This window comes from Hylobates moloch, unplaced genomic scaffold, assembly GCF_009828535.3.
Source record: "Hylobates moloch isolate HMO894 unplaced genomic scaffold, HMol_V3 SCAFFOLD_11, whole genome shotgun sequence".
In the NCBI taxonomy this organism is placed as follows: domain Eukaryota; kingdom Metazoa; phylum Chordata; class Mammalia; order Primates; family Hylobatidae; genus Hylobates; species Hylobates moloch.
In genome coordinates, this window is record NW_026652286.1 from 601,978 (window position 1) to 622,172 (window position 20,195).

Genomic DNA, 20,195 nt, shown 5'->3' on the forward strand with positions numbered 1-20,195 from the left:
AGTTTATGCCTGTAATCCCAGACTTTGGGAGGCCAAGTCAGGTGGATCACCTGAGGTCTGGAGTTCGAGACCAGCCTCGCCAAAATGGCGAAACCCCGTCTCTACTAAAAATACAAAAGTTGGCCAGGTGTGGTGGCAGGCCCCTGTAATCCCAGCTATTCGGGAGGCTGAGACAGGAGAATCACTTGAACCCAGGAGGCAGAGGTTGCAGTAAGCCAAGATTGCGCCACTGCACTCCAGACTGGGTGACAGAGCGAAACTGCATCTCAAAAAAAAAAATAAATAAATAAAAGACTCATTTCAGGCTGGGTGCAGTGGCTCAGGCCTGTAATCCCAGCACTTTGGGAGGCTGAGGCGGGCGGATCACGAGGTCAGGAGATTGAGACCATCCTGGCTAACACGGTGAAACCCCATCTCTACTAAAAATACAAAAAAAAATTAGCCGTGCGTGGTGGCGCATTCCTATAGTCCCAGCTACTTCAGAGGAGGAGGCAGGAGAATCGCTTGAATCCGGGAACAGAGGTTGCAGTGAGCCGAGATCGTGCCATTCCACTCCAGCCTGGGTGACAGCGTGAGACTCCGTCTCAAAAAAAAAAAAAAAAAAAAAAAAAAAAAAGAGCCATTTTGTGATGAGCTTTGGTGTGCCAAAAAAGAGATAACTATTTTTAAAAAGACACCTTCTCGAAGGCCGGATGTGGCGACTCACACCTGTAATCCCAGCACTTTGGAAGGCCGAAGCAGGCAGATCACCTGAGGTTGGGAGTTCGAGACCAGCCTGACCAACATGGCAAAACCCCGTCTCTACTAAAAATAACAAAAATTAGCTGGGCGTGGTGTTGGGCGCCTGTAATCCCAGCGACTCGGGAGGCTGAGGCAACCTCCTTGAACCCGGGAGGCGGAGGTTGCAGTGAGCCAAGATCATGCCATTGCACTGCAGCCTGGTCAACAAGAGTGAAACTCTGTCTCAAAAAAACAAAAACAAAAACCTTCTCTCTTCTTCCTCTGATTATCAGTGTTGCATGTGAGGCTCAAAACTATTTTGCTACCGGCCTAAGGATGAAGAGCACAGGGATGGAAAGAATCTAGGTATTTGGTTAAGACTCTTGTGTCACAGCCTCATCCAACTCAGAAGGCTGCTTGAACTCAGGTCTTCCTATAGGGCAAAATAAATATAATAAATATATGCCGGCTGGGTAAGGTGGTTCATGCCTGTAATCCCAGCACTTTGGGAGGCTGAGGTGGGAGGGTCACTTGAGCACAGAAGTTCAAGACCAGCCTGGACAGTCTTGGACCAGGTTAGGACTATGAGAGGGGCTTGAATTTTGCTAAGAGACAGGCCCAGTTAAACGATAGCCAGTCTTTATTCTGGAGATCACAAGATATAGGAGTAACTTTCCCAATTACTCCTATAGATAACATCACTATTGTACAACTTAAGATTGGCCTTTTACGACGTTTTTCAATTACTTGAGTTTTTTTGGTCTTTTTACTTTTCTCCTTTTTGTGGAAAATGGGGTCTTGCTGTGTTGCCCAGGCAGGTCTCAAACTATCCTCCCACCTCTGCCTCCTGAAATGCTGGGATTACAGACGTAAACCATCACACCTGGCAGAGATAACATCACTAACATAGAATCTAAGATTGGCTTTTTGAGATGGTTTGGTGGCTACTGACTCCACTCAGACCCACCACTCATGACATCTGGTCCTCTGGCCTCCATCCAGAGGCTGTCGAGGACTGTTTTCTATACCCCTATGATTTCATCCCCAGCCAGTCAACATGCCCCATTTGAGCCCCCTGCCCACCAAAGCATCCTTGAAAAACCCTCGCCTCTGAGCCCTCGGGGAGAGTGATTTGAGCAATAACTTCAGTTCTTCCACATGGCCCGCACTGTGTTAATTAAACTCTTTACTGTAATGCCACAGTCTCAGTGAACTGATTTGTCTGTGCAGCAGGCAGGAAGAACCCGCTGGACAATTACATGATCTCTCTCCCAAGTCAGACCGCCTCCCAGTCCAGGAGACCTTTTTTTTTCTTCAAGACAGGCTCTTACTCTGTCCCCCAGGCTGGAGTGCAGTGGCACAATCTCGGTTCACTGTAACCTCTGCTTCCCAGGCTCGAGCAATCCTCCCACCTCAGCCTCCTAAGAAGCTGAGACTACAGGTGCAAGCCACCATGCTCAATTAATTTTTTTTTTCTTTTTTGCAGAGACGGGGTTTCACTATGTTGCCCAGGCTGGTTTCAAACTCCTGAGCTCAAAGCAATCCACCCAAGTGCTGGGATTACAGGCATGTGCCCTGCTCCCAAGAGGCTTTTAACTGGTAAATCCATTCAGCCTTCCCTGGGCTTCATTTTTTTTTTTGAGGTGGAGTTTCACTCTTGTTGCCCAGGCTGGAGTGCAATGGCATGATCTCAGCTCACTGCAACCTCCGCCTCCCCGGTTCAAGCGATTCTCCTGCCTCAGCCTCCCGAGTAGCTGGGATTATAGGCATGCATCGCCACACCCGGCTAATTTTGTTTTTTAGTAGAGATGGGGTATCTCCATGTTGGTCAGGCTGGTCTTCAACTCCCGACCTCAGGTGATCCGCCCGCCTCAGCCTCCCAAAGTGCTGGGATTACAGGCGTTAGCTACCGCACCCGGCTTCTGGGCTTCATTATTGACCTCTTGGAAGCTTTTGACATATTGACTATCCTTTCTTTTCCCAAACTTTTCTCTTGACTTCAGTGACATGCTGTTCTAGTTCTGTTTCCTTCCCAATTAATTCTGCCCTTTTTGACTTCTGTTATTCCTCTCACCACTGCAATATGGGTGACCAAATATAACCCATCTTAGGGTCATCATACTGAACTGTATCAGGGAATGCCATTCAGATCATAGTCTTTGTGACTGGCCCCACTCTGAGTTATGCAGTGCACAGCCTAGGCAGCTGTATATAGCACCTCTTACCTTATCTGTTCTGCTGACTTCAGTTACCTATCCTCTGCAGATTCTTCCCAAAACCTTATCAGCAGCTTCTGCCTTGCACCATTGGAAAATATTGTGGAGCAGACTGAATCCCCCAACCACCCACCCCTGGCAAGAGGCTCTGTGCCTCCCCGTGCTCACTAGCATCAGTGGGACAAGGCAATACTATTTGGCACCATCAATGCACAAATCCAAGAGTAAAGAATCCAACCAGGTGTGGTGACTCACACCTGTAATCCCAGCACTTTGGGAGGCAGGTGGATCACTTGAGTTCAAGAGTTTGAGACCAGCCTGGGGCAAACATGGCGAGACCCCATCTCTACTAAAAATACAAAAAAAAATAGCTGGGCATGGTGGTGCACACCTGTGGTCCTGGCTAATTGGGAGACTGAGGTAGGAGGATTGCGTGAGCCTGGGAGGTGGAGGTTGCAGTGAGCCGAGATCGCACCACTGCACTCCAGCCTGGGTGACGAAGAGAGACCCTGTCTCAAAAGAAAAAAAAAGAATCCCCTGCTAAATAGTCTCTCTGGCTCAGCTTGATGTTTCTAGATTCAGTTAGAAGCAACTTGTTTCTTACAACTTTATTTTTTATTTATTTATTTTTTTTGAGGCTGAGTCTCGCCCTGTCACCCAGGCTGGAGTGCAATGGCACAATCTTGGCTCACTGCAACCTCCAACTCCCAGGTTCAAGCGATTCTCCTGCCTCAGCCTCCCGAGTAGCTGGGATTACAGGCACCCGTCATCACACGCAGCTAATTTTTGTACTTTTAGTACAGATGGGGTTTCACCATGTTGGTCAGGCTGGTCTTGAACTCCCGACCTCAGGTGATCCACCCACCTCAGCCTTCTAAAGTGTTGGGATTAGAGGCGTGAGCCACCGTGCCCAGCCAACATCTGCATTTCAATATAAAGTTTTTTTAAAAACCCTTCCCTATGCATAATTTCACTTAATGCTCATAATAACCCCGAGAGGTAGGCAGTAGTGTTAGATTTAGATACAAAAACTGGAAATTAAAGAGGCTAAAATGACAAATGGATGCAGTGGAAAAAGCCAGGATCCAAATCCAAGTCTTTCCCCTGCAGTACTTCACTCTGCTCCAAGCTCAAATTCACCAAATGTTGTTTGATAGAACACATGAGCTGGAGCTGAAGGAGCAGGGACAATGCCTTTTTCACTTTTGCCTCTGATAGCCTGTAGACTGGTAGGCACTGAAGTATTTGTTCACTTGCGCAATAAATATTTATTGAGCACCTCGTATGTGCTGGGCACTGAAAACACAACCGTGAACAAAGGCTGTCACGGTTCCTGAACTCTTGGAGCTTTCATTCCAGTGGAGGAGACATAATTTCAGTGATAATGTGACGACGGGGCACAATGTGGGAGAAAAGAAGAGGGAGGTGGCCAGGTGCGATGGCTCCTCACTCCTGTAATCCCAGCACTTTGGGAGGCCAAAGCGGGTGAATCACGAGGTCAGGAGTTTGAGACCAGGCCAACATCGTGAAACCCCGTCTCTACTAAAAAGACAAAAATTAGCCGGGTGTGGTGGCGTGTGCGTGTAATCCCAGCTACTAGGGAGGCTGTGGCAGGAGAATCGCTTGAACCCGGGAGGCGAAGGTTGCAGTGAGCTGAGATTGCGCCACTGCACTCCAGCCTGGGTGACCGAGTGAGACTCAGTCTCAAAAAAAAAGAAAGAAAAAGGGGGAGGTAATTTTAGAATGGTCAGAGAAGGTTTTTCTGAGAAGATAACATTAATCAAACGAATAAATGAATGAAAAGCCACTCGCTAGCGGATTATTTGCTGTACTTCTTTAGAGTTTGTCAGCCACGAGACTGTTACGGCTCTGATGCTGAGTATCTTTTGAACCCTATGTTGATGATGCCCAAAGGGCAAGTGCAGAGGTGAAGCATAACGAAGAACCCTTTTCAATTTCTTTTCAGTCCTCTGACCTTGCCTCAGCCGTCAGGGTCACACTCCGCCACTGCCACTCCCATTCTTCTGTTTCCGGACACTCGCGGCCTGGAAGCGCATGCGCAAGAGAAACCGTCATTCCTGGTGAAGGGCGAGCCCCTGGCAGAACGCATGCGCCTCCGACCCGTAAGCCCCGCCCCGACCCCTCAGCGCCCCCTCGCGAGCGCCGGCAGTTTCTCGGGGCGGGACGGCGGGGGCGGGGACTGGGCGGAGAGGCGCGCGCTGGTGCGTGCGTGCGTGCGTGTGCGCGCGCCGCGGGCGGGCCAGTGAAACCGGCGGCCTTGGCACGTGACCTAGGACCGGCTCGCCGGGTCGCTTGGTGGCTCCGTCGGTCTTGTCCGTCCGCCCGCGGGTGCCATCATGGCGGACGCGGCCAGTCAGGTGCTCCTGGGCTCCGGTCTCACCATCCTGTCCCAGCCGCTCATGTACGTGAAAGTGCTCATCCAGGTATGAGGCGTCGCCGCTCCCTACCCCGCCCGGCGCCCCGTTGGGTCGCTGCTGCTCCGGGCGCCGGAGGATCGGCTCAGCCTTGCGGGCCCTTCATGCTCCCGAGATGCCGCTGATCCTCCGCCGCCCTTTCCCTCCCCGCAGGGACGGCTTCCTCAGTCCCGCGGCCCCGTTTGGTGGCCTCGCCGAGCCCTCGCCTCGCCGCCCAGCGTTGAGGCCCACTCCTCCCTTAGCCAACCGCCACCCTGCCCTGCCCTGCCCGGCGGATCCTCTGAACTTTGGTTCTTCTTCCCTGAGGTGGATCCTGGCCGGTCGCCACCGAAGGCTTCCGAACCCTCCCTCTCGCCCCTCCGAAATGCACGTTCACCACGACTCCCCCCAAAATCTCAGACGCAGAACACGAAATACTCAGTTGAAGGCAAATGTGAAGTTAGGTGGGAACCAACATTTTATTTTTTATTCCTTTTTTTTTCCTTTTTATGCTACTGTTACTACTGCTTTTCTGTTCCGAGGTTTTCGCACCAGATACTCAGAGAAACACAAGGAGCTCATTCGGGAGTGTTAATGAAGGGGTTGCTCTGTCAGATTTCGGAAGGATGCACTGAGCGCTTTCCAGCAGCAGCCCATGTGGCTCCTGACAATGAAAACTACATTTGTCAGCGCTGGAAATTAGTGAAGCTGAGTTTTAGCGAGTTTAAACATGGGAGTTAGTTTCTAATCTACTGTCAATTATTACATGGTATTTTATATTCACATGCAGGTAGGCAAGTAAGTGATAGACTTAGTGTTTCCAATTCCTTTGCTATATCCCTGTAATGGGCAGGTCATTCTTTTTTTTATACTTTTACTGAGAGTTGACATAATTACCTCATGCACTGTGCCTAGGAATGGAACAGTTTTTAGAACCCCTGTCTCACCGTCTACTTTTCTGTAAAAAATAGGCAAGACACTAGAGAGGGGCCGGGCGCGGTGGCTCACGCTTGTAATCCCAGCACTTCGGGAGGCCGAGGCGGGCGGATCACGAGGTCAGGAGATCGAGATGAAACCCCATCTCTACTAAAAATACAAAAAATTAGCCGGGCGTGGTGGCGGGCGCCCGTAGTCCCAGCTACTTGGAGAGGCTGAGGCAGGAGAATGGCGTGAACCTGGGAGGCGGAGCTTGCAGTGAGCCGAGGTTGCCCCACCGCCCCCCAGCCTGGGGCACAAGAGGGGAAGCTATTTTACAAAAAAAAAAAAAAAAAAAGACACTAGAGAGGGCCACATTTCTTATTCTTGAGTTGTTGGGAATCCAAATTATTTCTTGCTGAGTAGACCGTGTGAATTCAGATTCCATATGTTAAAGTCTATTGCAAATAAATTCTTTGTACCTAGAACAAAGACTGATTAAAATGTACTGTAACATCTAAAACAGAATTGGCACATTTGGGGCTAGATAGCATCGGAGATGACAGCATGTTGCAGTATATCTAGTAAGAACCCTCGGGGCCGGGTGCGTTGGCTCACGCCTTCTCAGCACTTTGGGAGGCCGAGGCGAGCGGATCACGAGGTCGATGTTCGAGACCAGCTTGACCGACATGGTGAAACCCCGTCTCTACTAAAAATACAAAATATAGCCAGGTGTGGTGGTGCGTGCATGTAATCCCAGCTAGTCGGGAGGCTGAGGCAGGAGAATCGCTTGAACCTGGGAGGTGAAGGTTGCAGTGAGCCGAGATCACGCCATTGTACTCCAGCCTGGGTGACAGAGCAAAACTCAGCCTCAAAAAAGCAAAACAAAACAAAAAAGAACCCACTACTCAATACTTCTCTGGGAGATGGGATTTTCTAGTGATGTTCAGAGCTCTTGCCCCCAAAACTTTGAATATTCTTAATTCTGATTTCACAACATCTATGTGTTGCCAAGTAGCCCAGGAGTTTTGGTGAAATTCCCAAATGCTCAGTTTTAAAAATAGTTACTTGGGCCAGGCACGTTGGCTCACGCCTGTAAATCCCAACACTTTGGGAGCCTGAAACAGGTGGTTCACCTGAGGTCAGGAGTTCAAGACTAGCCTGGACAACATGGCAAAACCCCCTCTCTACTGAAAATACAAAAATTAGCTGGGTGTGGTGGTGGGTGCCTGTAATCCCAGCTACTCAGGAGGCTGAGGTACGAAAATTGCTTGAACCTGGGAGATGGAGGTTGCAGTGACCTAGATCGTGCCACTGCACTCCAGCCTGGGCAACAAGAGCGAAACTCTGTCTCCAAAAAATACATAACTAAATAAAAATAAAAATGGTTACTTGGTAGCACTTTCAGGGAGCTCAGACAGGAGTTATTTATTTATTTTTGATACAGAGTTTTGCTCTTGTCACCCAGACTGGCATGCAATGGCACAATCTCGGCTCACTGCAACCTCTGCCTCCCAGGTTCAAGCGACTGTCCTGCCTTGGCCTCCTGAGTAGCTGAGATTACAGGTGTCCGCCACCACACCTGGCTAATTTTTCTATTTTTAGTAGAGACAGGGTTTCACCATGTTGGCCAGGCTGGTCTTGAACTCCTGACATCAGGTGTTCCGCCCACCTTGGCCTCCCAAAGTGCTGGGATTACATGCATGAGCCACCACGCCAGCCCAGGAGTTACTTAATAGGACAGATTAAGAGTCACAACAATAATCAAAACTATGTCCTACAGCATTCATTCTCTCAAGTATCTGTAGTGTTAAAAATTCTGGGTATATTGTACAAAGACCATGGTAACCATTAACTATATAAAATGGACTTCATTAGTTGTTAATGACAGCCTGTGTTTTTCTGTTTGTTTTGTTTGTTTGTTTTTGAGATGGAGTCTCGCTGTTGTCGGCCTTGGCTGGAGTGCAGTGGCACAATCTCGGCTCACTGCAACCTCTGCCTCCCGGGTTCAAGTGATTCTCCTGCCTCAGCCTCCCAAGTAGCTGAGATAACAGGCGCCCGCCCGTACGCCCGGCTAATTTTTTATTTTTAGTAGAGACAGGGTTTCACCATGTTGGCCAGACCGGTCTCGAACTCCTGACCTCAGGTGATCCGTCCCCCTCGGTCTCCCAAAGTGCTGGGATTACAGGCATGAGCCACTGCGCCCGACTGACAGCCTGTTCTTCTAACATGAAGTTAGCTTGTAATTCTTTCCTAAGTGAATTATCCAGCTATGTCTGCATTTGCCTTTTGAGTATTTTGTCTAGGTTGCCAAATATGCAGCTGATGCTGGCGTAATGGATGTCTTCTAGTTTTGTTCAAATGTAAAATATGCCTTAGATTTTATGTAGAAGGTATTTTTGAGCCCCCTCAGTAAACTGTAGCTTTCCTAACACAAAAGTTCCCTTCTTTTCCAGTTTGATATTAGCCTATTTCAGCTACATGGTTTACGTCATAGAATTTGAACCAAAATGAAACTTGGAGTTTATTGAACTCAGTATTACCAACAGAAGAAAAACCTACAAGAATGATGCTTCATCATTGCCTCGGAAAACATATGCTGCATTTTTACTTGTGTTTAAAAATAACCCAAATTGTGTTCTTCATTCAAGACCTTGCAAGCAAGACATTTCTGGAAATGTTGCTTTAATATTGATATATTCCATTGTTTTTAAAGGTGGGATATGAGCCTCTTCCTCCAACAATAGGACGAAATATTTTTGGGCGGCAAGTGTGTCAGCTTCCTGGTCTCTTTAGTTATGGTAAGTGCCTTTGATGTATTTGGGTTTGCATGACGCTGAGGACTGTGATAGGCAGGAGCTGTTACTGAAAGAAAATATGTAGAAAGCTTGTTTCTTTGAAATTGTAGTATATCCATTTATTTCTCTTCACCAGAACTTGACAACATCTCTGACTTGTGTTCTTAGCTCAGCACATTGCCAGTATCGATGGGAGGCGTGGGTTGTTCACAGGCTTAACTCCAAGACTGTGTTCGGGAGTCCTTGGAACTGTGGTCCATGGTAAAGTTTTACAGGTAAGAGGAAAATTAAATCAGTCTTCCCATAGATTTTGCTTACCTGTTATGCATAGTTTGTTCTAAATATCAAGAGCAGTGTAAAAGATACATTTATAACCCTGTCCTTTCTTCCTCTTGAAAAACATTTTCTTTTTCTTTTTTTTTTTTTTTTTTGACATGGAGTCTCACTCTATCGCCCAGGCTGGAGTGCAGTGGTGCGATCTTGGCTCACTGCAAACTCTACCCGCCGGGTTCACGTCATTCTCCTGCCTCAGCCCGAGTAGCTAGGGCTACAGGCACCTGCCACCGCGCCCAGCTAATTTTTTGTATTCTTAGTAGAGACCGGGTTTCACCATGTTAGCCAGGATGGTCTCGATCTCCTGACCTCGTGGTCCGCCTGCCTTGGCCTCCCAAAGTGCTGGGATTACAGGCGTGAGCCACCGCGCCCAGCGTAAATATTTACAGTTTAAAAGCCTCACCAAATTGTACATGAAGGCATGGTAGTTTACTTGTGGGAAAAGGGAGGGATGAGAGATGAAACTTCAGCTTTGTCTGTGGCACTTTATTTTAAGACCGCAAGGCCAGGCATAGTGGCTCACCCCTGTAATCCCAGGACTTTGAGAGATGACCAACATGAGAGGATGGCTTGAGCCCAGGAGTTCAAGACTACCTTTGACAACATAGTGAGACCTTGTTTCAAAAAATAATAAAATATGTTAAGAAGGCAAGGCCAGGCACAGTGGCTCATGCCTGTAATCACAGCAGTATGGGAGACCGAGGCTGGTGGATGACTTGAGGCCAGGAGTTTGAGGCCAGCCTGGGCAACAAGGCAAAATCCCGTCTCTACTAAAAATACAGAAATTAGCCAGGCATGGTGGTGCATGCCTGTAATCTCAGCAACTCAGGAGACTCAGGCACGAGAATGGCTTGAACCCAGGAGGTGGAGGTTACAGTGAGCCAAGATTGTGCCACCGCACTCCAGCCTGGGCAACAGAGTGAGACTCTGTCTAAAAAAAAAAAAAAAAAAAAAAAAGGAAGAAGGCAGGAGATGTTAAGCAAAAAAAAGGGCAAAATGTTAACATCGGTTTAGCCTTGGTGGTAGATGCATAGGTAAATTATTAATTTTTCTGCATGCTTGAGATTTTTTAATAAAATGTTTTTATTTTCCAAGTTCCCAAGAACTGGAAATCGAAATGTTTTTAAAACATCCAAGTTACTTTGTTTTTGTTTTTGAGACGCAGTCTCACTCTGTTGCCCAAGCTGGAGTACAGTGGCACGATCTCGGCTCACTGCAACCTCCGCCTCCTGGGTACAAGCATTCTCCTGCCTCAGCCTCCCAAGTAGCTGGAATTACAGGTGCTCGCCACCACGCCCCGCTAATTTTTGTATTTTCAGTAGAGATGGGGTTTCGCCATGTTGGCTAGACTGGTCTCGAACACCTGACCTCGTGATCTGCACACCTCGGCCTCCCAAAGTGTTAGGATTACAGGAGTGAGCCACCGTGCTAGGCCTATTTTTTATTTCTAATGCTAAAGCTTGTAATATAATTTTGAATGTACGGATTTCTCATTTGCACCTATTACTATGTAGGTTAAACTGAATTAACCTTTAAGAAAGTCTTAGTATTTAGAACGTACTTCTGGAGAAAGAATCGTTTATAAAGGGCAATTCTGGTGTTTTATAAAGGTGTTATGAATAAGAAGTCTGTAGCATTTAGAACAATCCAAGGGAAGTTTCTGCAGCATGAATGTGATTCACAATGTAAAACTAACGGGTTTTCTAGTTTATTCTATTTCCTAGTGGTACTAAGGGTATGTTTTTTTGTTTCTTTGTCTTTTTTTTGTTTTTTTTTTGTTTTTTTTTTTGTTTTGAGATGGAGTCTCACTCTGTTGCCCAGGCTGCAGTGCAGTGGCGCGATCTCGGCTCACTGCAAGCTCCGCCTCCCGGGTTCACGCCATTCTCCTGCCTCAGCCTCCCGAGTAGCTGGGACTACAGGCGCCCGCCACCACGCCCAGCTAATTTTTTGTATTTTTAGTAGAGACGGGGTTTCACCGTGGTCTCGATCTCCTGACCTCGTGATCCGCCCGCCTCGGCCTCCCAAAGTGCTGGGATTACAAGCGTGAGCCACCGCGCCCGGCCGTTTCTTTGTTTTTTGAAACGAGTCTCACTGCTGCCGCAGCTGGAGTACAGTGGCACAATCTCGGCTCACTGCAACCTCCACCTCCCAGGTTCAAGCGATTCTCCTGCCTCAGCCTCCCGAGTAGCCGGGATTACAGGCGTGTGCCACTATGCCCAGCTAAGTTTTTGTATTTTTAGTAGAGACGGGGTTTCACCGCATTAGCCAGGATGGTCTCGATCTCCTGACCTCGTGATCTGCCCGCCTCGGCCTCCCAAAGTGCTGGGAGTATAGGGGTGAGCCACCGTGCTCAGCCGAAGGGTATGTTACTGTTTGTGTAACTCTCAAAAAATGTAGCAGTAGGCTGAGTGTTGTGACTCACTCCTGTAATCCAGCACTTTGGGAGGCCAAGGTGGGCGGATCACCCGAGGTCAGGAGTTTGAGACCAGCCTGGCCAACACAGTGAAACCCCGTGTCTACTAAAAATACAAAAATTAGCTGGGGGTGGTGGTGGACGCCTGTAATCCCAGCTACTCAGGAGGCTTAGGCAGGTGAATCACTTGAACCCAGGAGGCGGAGGTTGCAGTGAGCTGAGATGGCACCACTGCACTCCAGCCTGGGCAACAGAGTGAGACTCCATCTCAAAAAAAAAGTAGCAGTATTGGCTGGGCACAGTGGCTCACACCCGTAATCCTAGTGGTTCTGGAGGCCAAGGTGGCAAGATCACTTGAGGTCGAGAGTTGGAGACCAGCTTAGGCAACATAGGAAGAACCCCATCTCCACAAAAAATAATAAATAAATAAATAATTAGGCCAGGCACAGTGGCTCACACCTATAATCCCAACACTTTGGGAAGCTGAGGTGGGAGGATTGCTTGAGCCTAGGAGTTCCAGACCAACCTCTAGGCAACGTGGTGAGACCCCATCTCTACAAAAAATTTAAAAACAGAATTAGCTGGGTGTTGTGGCATGCACCTGAAGTCCCAGCTCCCTGGGAGGCTGAGGTGGGAGGACCACTTGTGCTGGAGAGGTTGAGGCTGCAGTGAGCTGTGATTACACCACTGCACTCCAGCCTGGGCAACAGCGAGACCCTGTCTCTAAAAAATTGTATATATATATAAACATAGCAACAGTTCCTGCAATCCTCAATGTACTTTTTAAGGCTTTAACATAGCCCCCAATTCTAATTTTTTTTTTTTTGAGACAGAGTCTCACTCTGTTGACCAGGCTGGAGTGCAATGGCACAATCTCAGCTCACTGCAACCTCCGCCTCCTGGGTTCAAGCAATTCTCCTCCCTCAGCCTCCTGAGTAGCTGGGATTACAGGTGTCCGCCACCACGCCCGGCTAATTTTTTGTATTTTTAGTAGAGACAGGGTTTCACCATGTTTGCCAGCCTGGTCTCAAACTCCTGACCAAAGTGCTGGGATTATAGGCATGAGCCACCACGTCCAGCCTTTTTTTGTTTGTTTTGTTTTGTTTTGTTTTTTGAGACGGAGTCTCGCTCTGTTGCCCAGGTTGGAGTGCAGTGGTGCAATCTTGGCTCACTGCAACCTCTGCCTCCCAGGTTCAAACTATTCTTCTGCTTCAGCCTCATGAGTAGCTGGGACTACAGACGTATGCCACCACGCCTGGCTAATTTTTTGTATTTAGTAGAGATGGGGTTTCACCGTGTTAGCCAGGATGGTCTCGATCTCCTGACCTTATGACCCACCCGCCTCGGCCTCCCAAAGTGCTGGGATTACAGGCATGAGCAGCCACACCTGGCCAGTTCTAATGTTTTAACACTTGATGAGCAAATCATGATTTTGTTAAAACAATGTCATGACCTAATTGGCTTGGATTTGACAAATATTTCTTCAGACTTCATCGATTTGAATTAAAGAAGTTTGAGTTAAAGAGGTTTTTCAGCCAATTCCTCACTTGGAAACTGATTAACCCTTCAGTCATCTTGCTGTTCTTTTTTGTTCTTGCTTTTTTAATCGAGTCAGGGGCTACTATGTTGATCAAGCTGGCCTGGAACTAACTTTTGTTTGTTTGTTTGTTTGTTTTTGAGACAGAGTCTCGCTCTGCTGCCAGGCTGGAGTGCAGTGGTGCAGTCTCGGCTCACTGCAACCTCCGCCTCCCGGGTTCAAGCGATTCTCCTGCCTCAGCCTCTCGAATAGCTGGGACTACAGGCATGCACCACCAGGCCCAGCTAATTTTTTTATTTTTAGTAAAGACGGGGTTTCACCATGTTGGCCAGGCTTGTCTTGATCGCTTGACCTCGTGATCTGCCCGCCTCAATCTCCCCAAAGTGCTGGGGTTACAGGCATGAGCCACGGTGCCCAGCCTGGCCTGGAACTTTCTATGTCTGCCTCCCAAAGTGCTAAGATTACAGGCATGAGCCATCACATCCAGCCTGTTATTCTTAATATACTTGTCAGTCCTGTGGACTGAATATGGAAGCATCATTTCAGGTGTCCCATGGGTCAGAGTGTTGGAGTCTTAGTGGGCCCATGTCTTTGGTGGATTGATTACTGATCTTTCTTTTCCAGCCACATTCTGGACTCAGTGAAATTGTTTGGTTTTTTTGTTTTTTTTGTTTGTTTGTTTTTTGTTTTTTTTTTGAGATGGAGTCTGGCTCTGTCACCCAGGCTGGAGTGTAGTGGCGCAATTTCGGCTCACTGCAAGCTCTGCTTCCCGGGTTCACATCATTCTCCTGCCTCAGCCTCTCCGAGTAGCTGGAACTACAGGCGCCCGCCACCACGCCCGGCTAATTTTTTGTATTTTTAGTAGAGAGGAGGTTCCACCGTGGTCTCGCTCTCCTGACCTTGTGATCCGCCCGCCTCGGCTTCCCAAAGTGCTGGGATTACAAGCGTGAGCCACCACGCCAGGCGGGACTCAGTGAAATTGTTACTGTTACTTCCATGAAATTTATATATGGAAAGGCAGTTGTCATCTAGCCAAAGAGGTTTATGTATAGACTTAGAGAAAAAGAGAAAGTACTGCTTGAGACTAAGTTACTTTATGTAACTGGAAAGTAAGACAAACTTGAGGTAACCAGCTACCCTGAATATGTTCCAAATGTAGTCCAGTGAAATATTACAGGGTTGGTACTACACGTAGCATCCAAAGCTGCTTGTACAGTCAAGAAGAAGGTATATGCAGGTCTGAGAAAATTATTAATCTTTACAAGAAATAATTTTGTAAATTGAACAAGAATTAAATTCAGGAAATGCAGAAGACAGGCTAGATAATTATATCGATGGAGTAAATAACAAAGTGTAGAAACAAGTGAAAATTTTTAGAGACCTGAAGCTATTAGAATTAATTCTAGCCAAGGACCTGGAATTTGGCCAAAATACATTACTTTGCTTTGTCTTTACATTTGTTCTCTTGCCCGTGACTTTTTTAAACACAATTCTTTTTACAAGAAAAAATGTTGTCCATTTTTAAAATCTGATATGGCTAGAAAGTAACAAAACTGACATTAAAAAATAAGAAAACAATAAAACTGGTGGTTACACAAGAAGGAGCTCTCAATTGATAATTTTATTTTCACCTAGCTCACATTCTATTTCCAAAATACGCCACAAAAAATTCGTCTTGCAAGAATTTTTCTCTGGGCTCTGGCAGTATTCATGATCTCTAGAAGAGAAAAAAAAACCTCTTGCTTGTTTTAGAAACCATCAGATAGAAAGGAAAAAGTGAGGCGATTTCAGCTCTTCAGACTTAACATCAATTCTCTGTCCTTTTATGCAGGGAAGAAAAGAGTCTTGCCCTAATTTGGTATTGGTCATGCCTTTTCCATGAGAAAAGGAACCCTGGGCTATGTTTTTACTAATTTATTTTCTGTTAAAACTGAAAGTTCTTGGCCAGGCGCGGTGGCTCATGCCTGTAATCCCGGCACCTTGGGAGGCCAAGGCGGGTAGATCAGCTGAGGTCAGCAGTTCAAGACCAGCCTGGCCAACATGGTGAAACACTGTCTCTACTGAAAATACAGATGTTAGCCAGGCGTAGTGGTGGCTGCATGTAATCCCAGCTACTCAGGAGGCTGAGGCAGGAGAATCGCTTGAACCTGGGAGGTAGAGGTTGCAGTGAGCTGAGATTGAACCATTGCACTCCAGCAGTGAGCCGAGATTGCACCATTGCACTCCAGCTGGGCGACAAGAGTGAAATTCCATCTAAAAAAAAACAAAGTTCTTGAATTTTCTTTTTTGTTGTTGTTCTTATTTCGTAATTATTTCTTTAAATTTATTATTTTTTTTTAGAGACAAAGTCTCACTATGTTGCCCAGTCTGGTCTTGAATTCCTGGGCTCAAGCAGTCCTCCCTCTTCAGCCTTCCAAAGTGTTGGGATTACAGGCGTGAGCCACTGCGCATGTTCCCTTTTCGTTTTTTGTTTTTTTTGTTGTTGTTGTTGTTTTTGAGATGGAGTTTCACTCTTGTTGCCCAGGCTGGAGTGCAATGGCATGGTCTCGGCTCACTGCAGCTTCCACCTACCAGGTTCAAGCAATTCTCTTGCCCCAGCCTCCCACGTAGCTGGGATTACAGGCACCCACCACCACGCCCAGCTAATTTTTGTATTTTTAGTAGAGAGGGGGTTTCGCCATGTCAGCCAGGCTGTTCTCAAACTCCTGACGTCAGGTGATCTGCCTGCCTCAGCCACGCAAAGTGCTGGGATTACAAGTGTGAGGCACCATGCCCGGCCCCTTTTCTTTTTTTCTGAGATAGAGTCTTGCTCTGTTGCCCAGGCTGGAGTGCAATGGTGTGATCTCAGCTCACTGCAGTCTTTACCCCTGGGGTTCAAGCAATTCTCCCGTCTGAGCTTCCCAAGTAGCTGGGATTACAGGAGCCCGCCACCAAGCCCGGCTAATTTTTGTATTTTTAGTAGAGATGAGTTTCACCATGTAGGCCAGGCTGGTCTCGAATTCCTAACCTCAAGTGATCCACCTGCCTCGGCCTCCCAAAGTGCTGAGATTATAGGCGTGAATCACCGCACCCAGCCTACACTTTTCTTTTTTTTTTTTTTTTTTGAGACGGACTCTTGCTGTGTCACCGGGCTGCAGTGCAGTGGCGTGATCTTGGCTCACTGCAACCTCTGCCTCCTGGGTTCAAGTGATTCTCCTGTCCCAGCCTCCCTAATAGCTGGGATCACAGGCGTGCACCCCAGTGCTCCGCTAATTTTTGTATTTTTAGTAGAGACGGGGTTTCACCATGTTGGCCAGGCTAGTCTTGAACTCCTGACCTCAGGTGATCTGCCCACCTTGGCCTCCTAAAGTGCTGGGATTACAGGCATGAGCCACCGCACCTGTCCCCTTTTCTTTGTTCAAAGAAGAGTTTTCATGACCATTTGCTTTTCTTCCAACTGACCGATATGTTAAACTTAGCAACAAGTTTATCTTAGAGATCCATATTTCCAGTTGATTAATGAGTAGAAGTTAACTGAAGATTTGCAGCTTAAAAAAAAAAAAAAAACAGAAAAACTTTAAAAAAACTTCAGTTAATTTACTTTCTGTCAGTAGAGTTTTCATTTTATGTCTTCCTTCACATGACACTGTAATAACCCTAATCATCCTTTTTCTTTTTTTCTATAGCATTACCAGGAGAGTGACAAGGGTGAGGTATGTTGGAGCTGATTTCTAAGTATGAGGGCCTTTCCCTTGCAAGTTATTATTGCTTTTGGGGCCTCTTTTGGAGAAAAGCCAAGTAGTCAGTCTCCTATTCATCTCAGTGAGTGTTGTCCTATGGGGTGGCCACCAGTTTGGACAGTTCTGTTTGAAACCATCAGGATGGCTGGGCATGGTGGCTCATGCCTGTAATCCTAGCAGTTTCGGAGGCCAAGGTGGGAGGATCACTTGCATCTAAGAGTTTGAGACCAGCCTGGGCAACATAGTAAGACCCCTTCTCTACAGAAAATCAAAGATTAGCGGGGCCTGGTGGCACATACCTCTGTATCTCAGCTACTTGGGAGGCTGAGGTGGGAGGATCACTTGAGCCCAGGAGGTCAAGACTGCAGTGATCCATGATCACATCACTGCACTCTGCCTGAGTGACAGAGCGAGACCCTATCTCAACAGAAATAAAAACCATCAAGATCGGCCGCGCATGGTGGCTCACGCCTATAATCCCAGCACTTTGGGAGGCCGAGGCAGGTGGGGATCACGAGGTCAGGAAATCGAGACCATCCTGGCTAACACGGTGAAACCCTGTCTCTACTAAAAATACAAAAATTGGCAGGGTGTGGTGGCGAGCACCTGTAATCCCAGCTACTTGGGAAGCTGAGGCAGGAGAAGCGCTTGTACCCAGGAGGTGGAGCCTGCAGTGAGCCGAGATTGCGCCACTGCACTCCAGCCTGGGCGACAGAGCAAGACTCCGTCTCAAAAAAAAAAAAAATCATCAAGATCTCTATTTTCTTTGATTTTGATTTCCAGGAGTTAGGACCTGGAAATGTACAGAAAGAAGTCTCATCTTCCTTTGACCACGTTATCAAGGAGGTAAGAGATGAATTACATCCTGTGCTGTTTGCCTAGATCAAACTGTGGTGTTGCGACTGTGGAATCAGAATCATCAGGCCTGTGTGTTCAGTGTCTGTTCCCAAATGAAATTAAACCTTCAAATTAAGGCTTTACTACATATATAACATTAAAAAGAGAGGATCAGTGCTTGCTGTTCAGAATAGATGCATTTCAAGAAAACTCATTTTGCCCACACATTCCATCTTTAGAATACTGAAAGTCTTCTAATAGTCTTGAAAACCTCAGGAATAAAAGTGTTAAAATAGGCCAGGTGTGGTGGCTCACGCCTGTAATCCCAGCACTTTGGGAGGCCAAGGCAGGAAGATCACTTGACCCCAGGAGTTAGAGACCAGCCTATGCAACATAATGAGACTTCCTCTCTACAAAAAATAGAAAAATTAGCTAGGTGTGTGGTGGCACATATCTGTAGTCCCAGGTACTCGAGAGGCTGTGGTGAGAAGATGACTTAAGCCCAGGAAGTTGAGGCTGCAGTGAGCTATGATTATGCCACCACACTCCAGCTGTGTGATAGAGCAAGACCTTGTCTTTAGAAAAAAGTATTAAAATAGCGGCCAGGCCCTTTGTATGTTGGATAGTATCTATGCAGAAAGGCTGTTTCGACATTTTTCTGACTCTGAAATGTTCCTCATCACCCATTTCCCACCCCCATCTTCTGCCATAGGTGTTTCTGTGCCTGGCTTTCAGAACTATTATTTCATAAGTCTTCACATTGTCTTAATTGTCATTAATGAAGTCACAATTATCCAGGAAATGCAGCCGTCTAAAATACATATTCCAAAGGCTGGGCACGGTGGCTCACGCCTGTAATCCCAGCACTTTGAGAGGCTGAGGCGGGCGGATCACCTGAGGTCGGGAGTTCGAGACCAGCCTGACCAACATGGAGAAACCCCGTCTCTACTAAAAATGCAAAAATTAGCCAGGCATGGTGGCACACGTCTGTAATCCCAGCTACTCGGGGGGCTGAGGCAGGAAAATCGCTTGAACCCAGGAGGCAGAGGCTGTGATGAGCCAAGATGGCGCCATTGCACTCCAGCCTGGGCAACTGAAGTGAGACTCCACCTCAAAAAAAAAAAAAAATATAATATATATATATATATACACACACATATATATATATATATTCCAAAACAAACATTACTAAAGGTCTGGAAACCAGATAAATTAGCTCTATTTTCTATAAATTTTCATGAAATTAGTTTGCTTAAAAGCAGGGATACAGCCGGGCGTGGTGGCTCACGCCTATAATCCCAGCACTTTGGGAGGCCGAGGCAGGTGGGGATCACGAGGTCAGGAGCTCAACACCACCCTGGCTAACACCTCGACACGGTGGGAGCACAAAAGAGCCACGAAAATTAGCTGGGCATGGTGGCGGGCACCTGTAGTCCCAGCTACTCGGGAGGCTGAGGCAGGAGCATGGCATGAACCCGGGAGGCGGAGCTTGCAGTGAGCTGAGATTGCACCACTGCACTCCAGCCTGGGAGACAGCGAGACTCCGTCTCAAAAAAAAAAAAAAGCAGGGATACATGTATTACTATGGATACATGTATTACTGTGCAATTAGTATTTTCCTTAGTTTGCCCATCCCGTCCCATAGGATCTTATGCCCTTGGAGAAGGGGTGAGGGCTGTCTGAAAACTCAGTGACTAGGCCGGGTGTGGTGGTTCACACCTATAATCCCAGCACTTTGGGAGGCCGAGGCAGGCAGATCACGAGGTCAGGCGTTCAAAACCAGCCTGGCTAACATGGGCGAAACCCCATCTCTACTAAAAATACAAAAAAAATTAACTGGGCATGGTTGTGGGTGCCTGTAATCCCAGCTACTCAGGAGGCTGAGGTGGGAGAATCACTTGAACCTGGGAGGTGGAGGTTGCAGCAAGCTGAGATCGCGCCACTGCACTCCAACCTGGGCGACAGAGCAAGAGTCCATCTCAAAAAAAAAAAAGAAAAGAAAAAAGAAAACTCAGTGACCATAAAGATACTGTTTAAATGCAAAAGCCGGCCAGGCACGGTGGCTCATGCCTGTAATCCCAGCACTTTCAGAGGCCGAGGCGGGCGGATCATGAGGTCAGGAGATCGAGACCATCCTGGCTAACACGGTGAAACCCCATCTCTACTAAAAAATACAACAACAACAACAAAAATTAACCGGGCGTGATGGCGGGTGCCTGTAGTCCCAGCTACTTAGGAGGCTGAGGCAGGAGAATGGCGTGAACCCGGGAGGCGGAGCTTACAGTGAACCGAG

At 47.3% G+C, this 20,195-nt stretch overlaps 1 protein-coding gene across 4 annotated transcripts in view; it reads left to right on the top strand.

Moving 5' to 3' along the window:
- Positions 1-5,181: 5,181 nt before the first annotated feature.
- Positions 5,182-20,195, top strand: part of MTCH2 (mitochondrial carrier 2) — a 49,817-nt gene continuing 34,803 nt past the window's right edge. Inside the window, exons 1-5 of one of the 4 annotated variants that reach the window (XM_058447057.1) lie at positions 5,184-5,380; positions 8,982-9,066; positions 9,232-9,338; positions 17,012-17,038; positions 17,849-17,911. In XM_058447057.1, coding sequence (XP_058303040.1) covers positions 5,294-5,380; positions 8,982-9,066; positions 9,232-9,338; positions 17,012-17,038; positions 17,849-17,911 — 369 coding nt within the window. In that variant the 5' untranslated portion in view covers positions 5,184-5,293. Of the gene's footprint in view, positions 5,381-8,981; positions 9,067-9,231; positions 9,339-17,011; positions 17,039-17,848; positions 17,912-20,195 lie in introns of all 4 variants that reach the window. The other 3 variants (XM_032165938.2, XM_058447058.1, XM_032165939.2) reach the window with 3 other exon arrangements.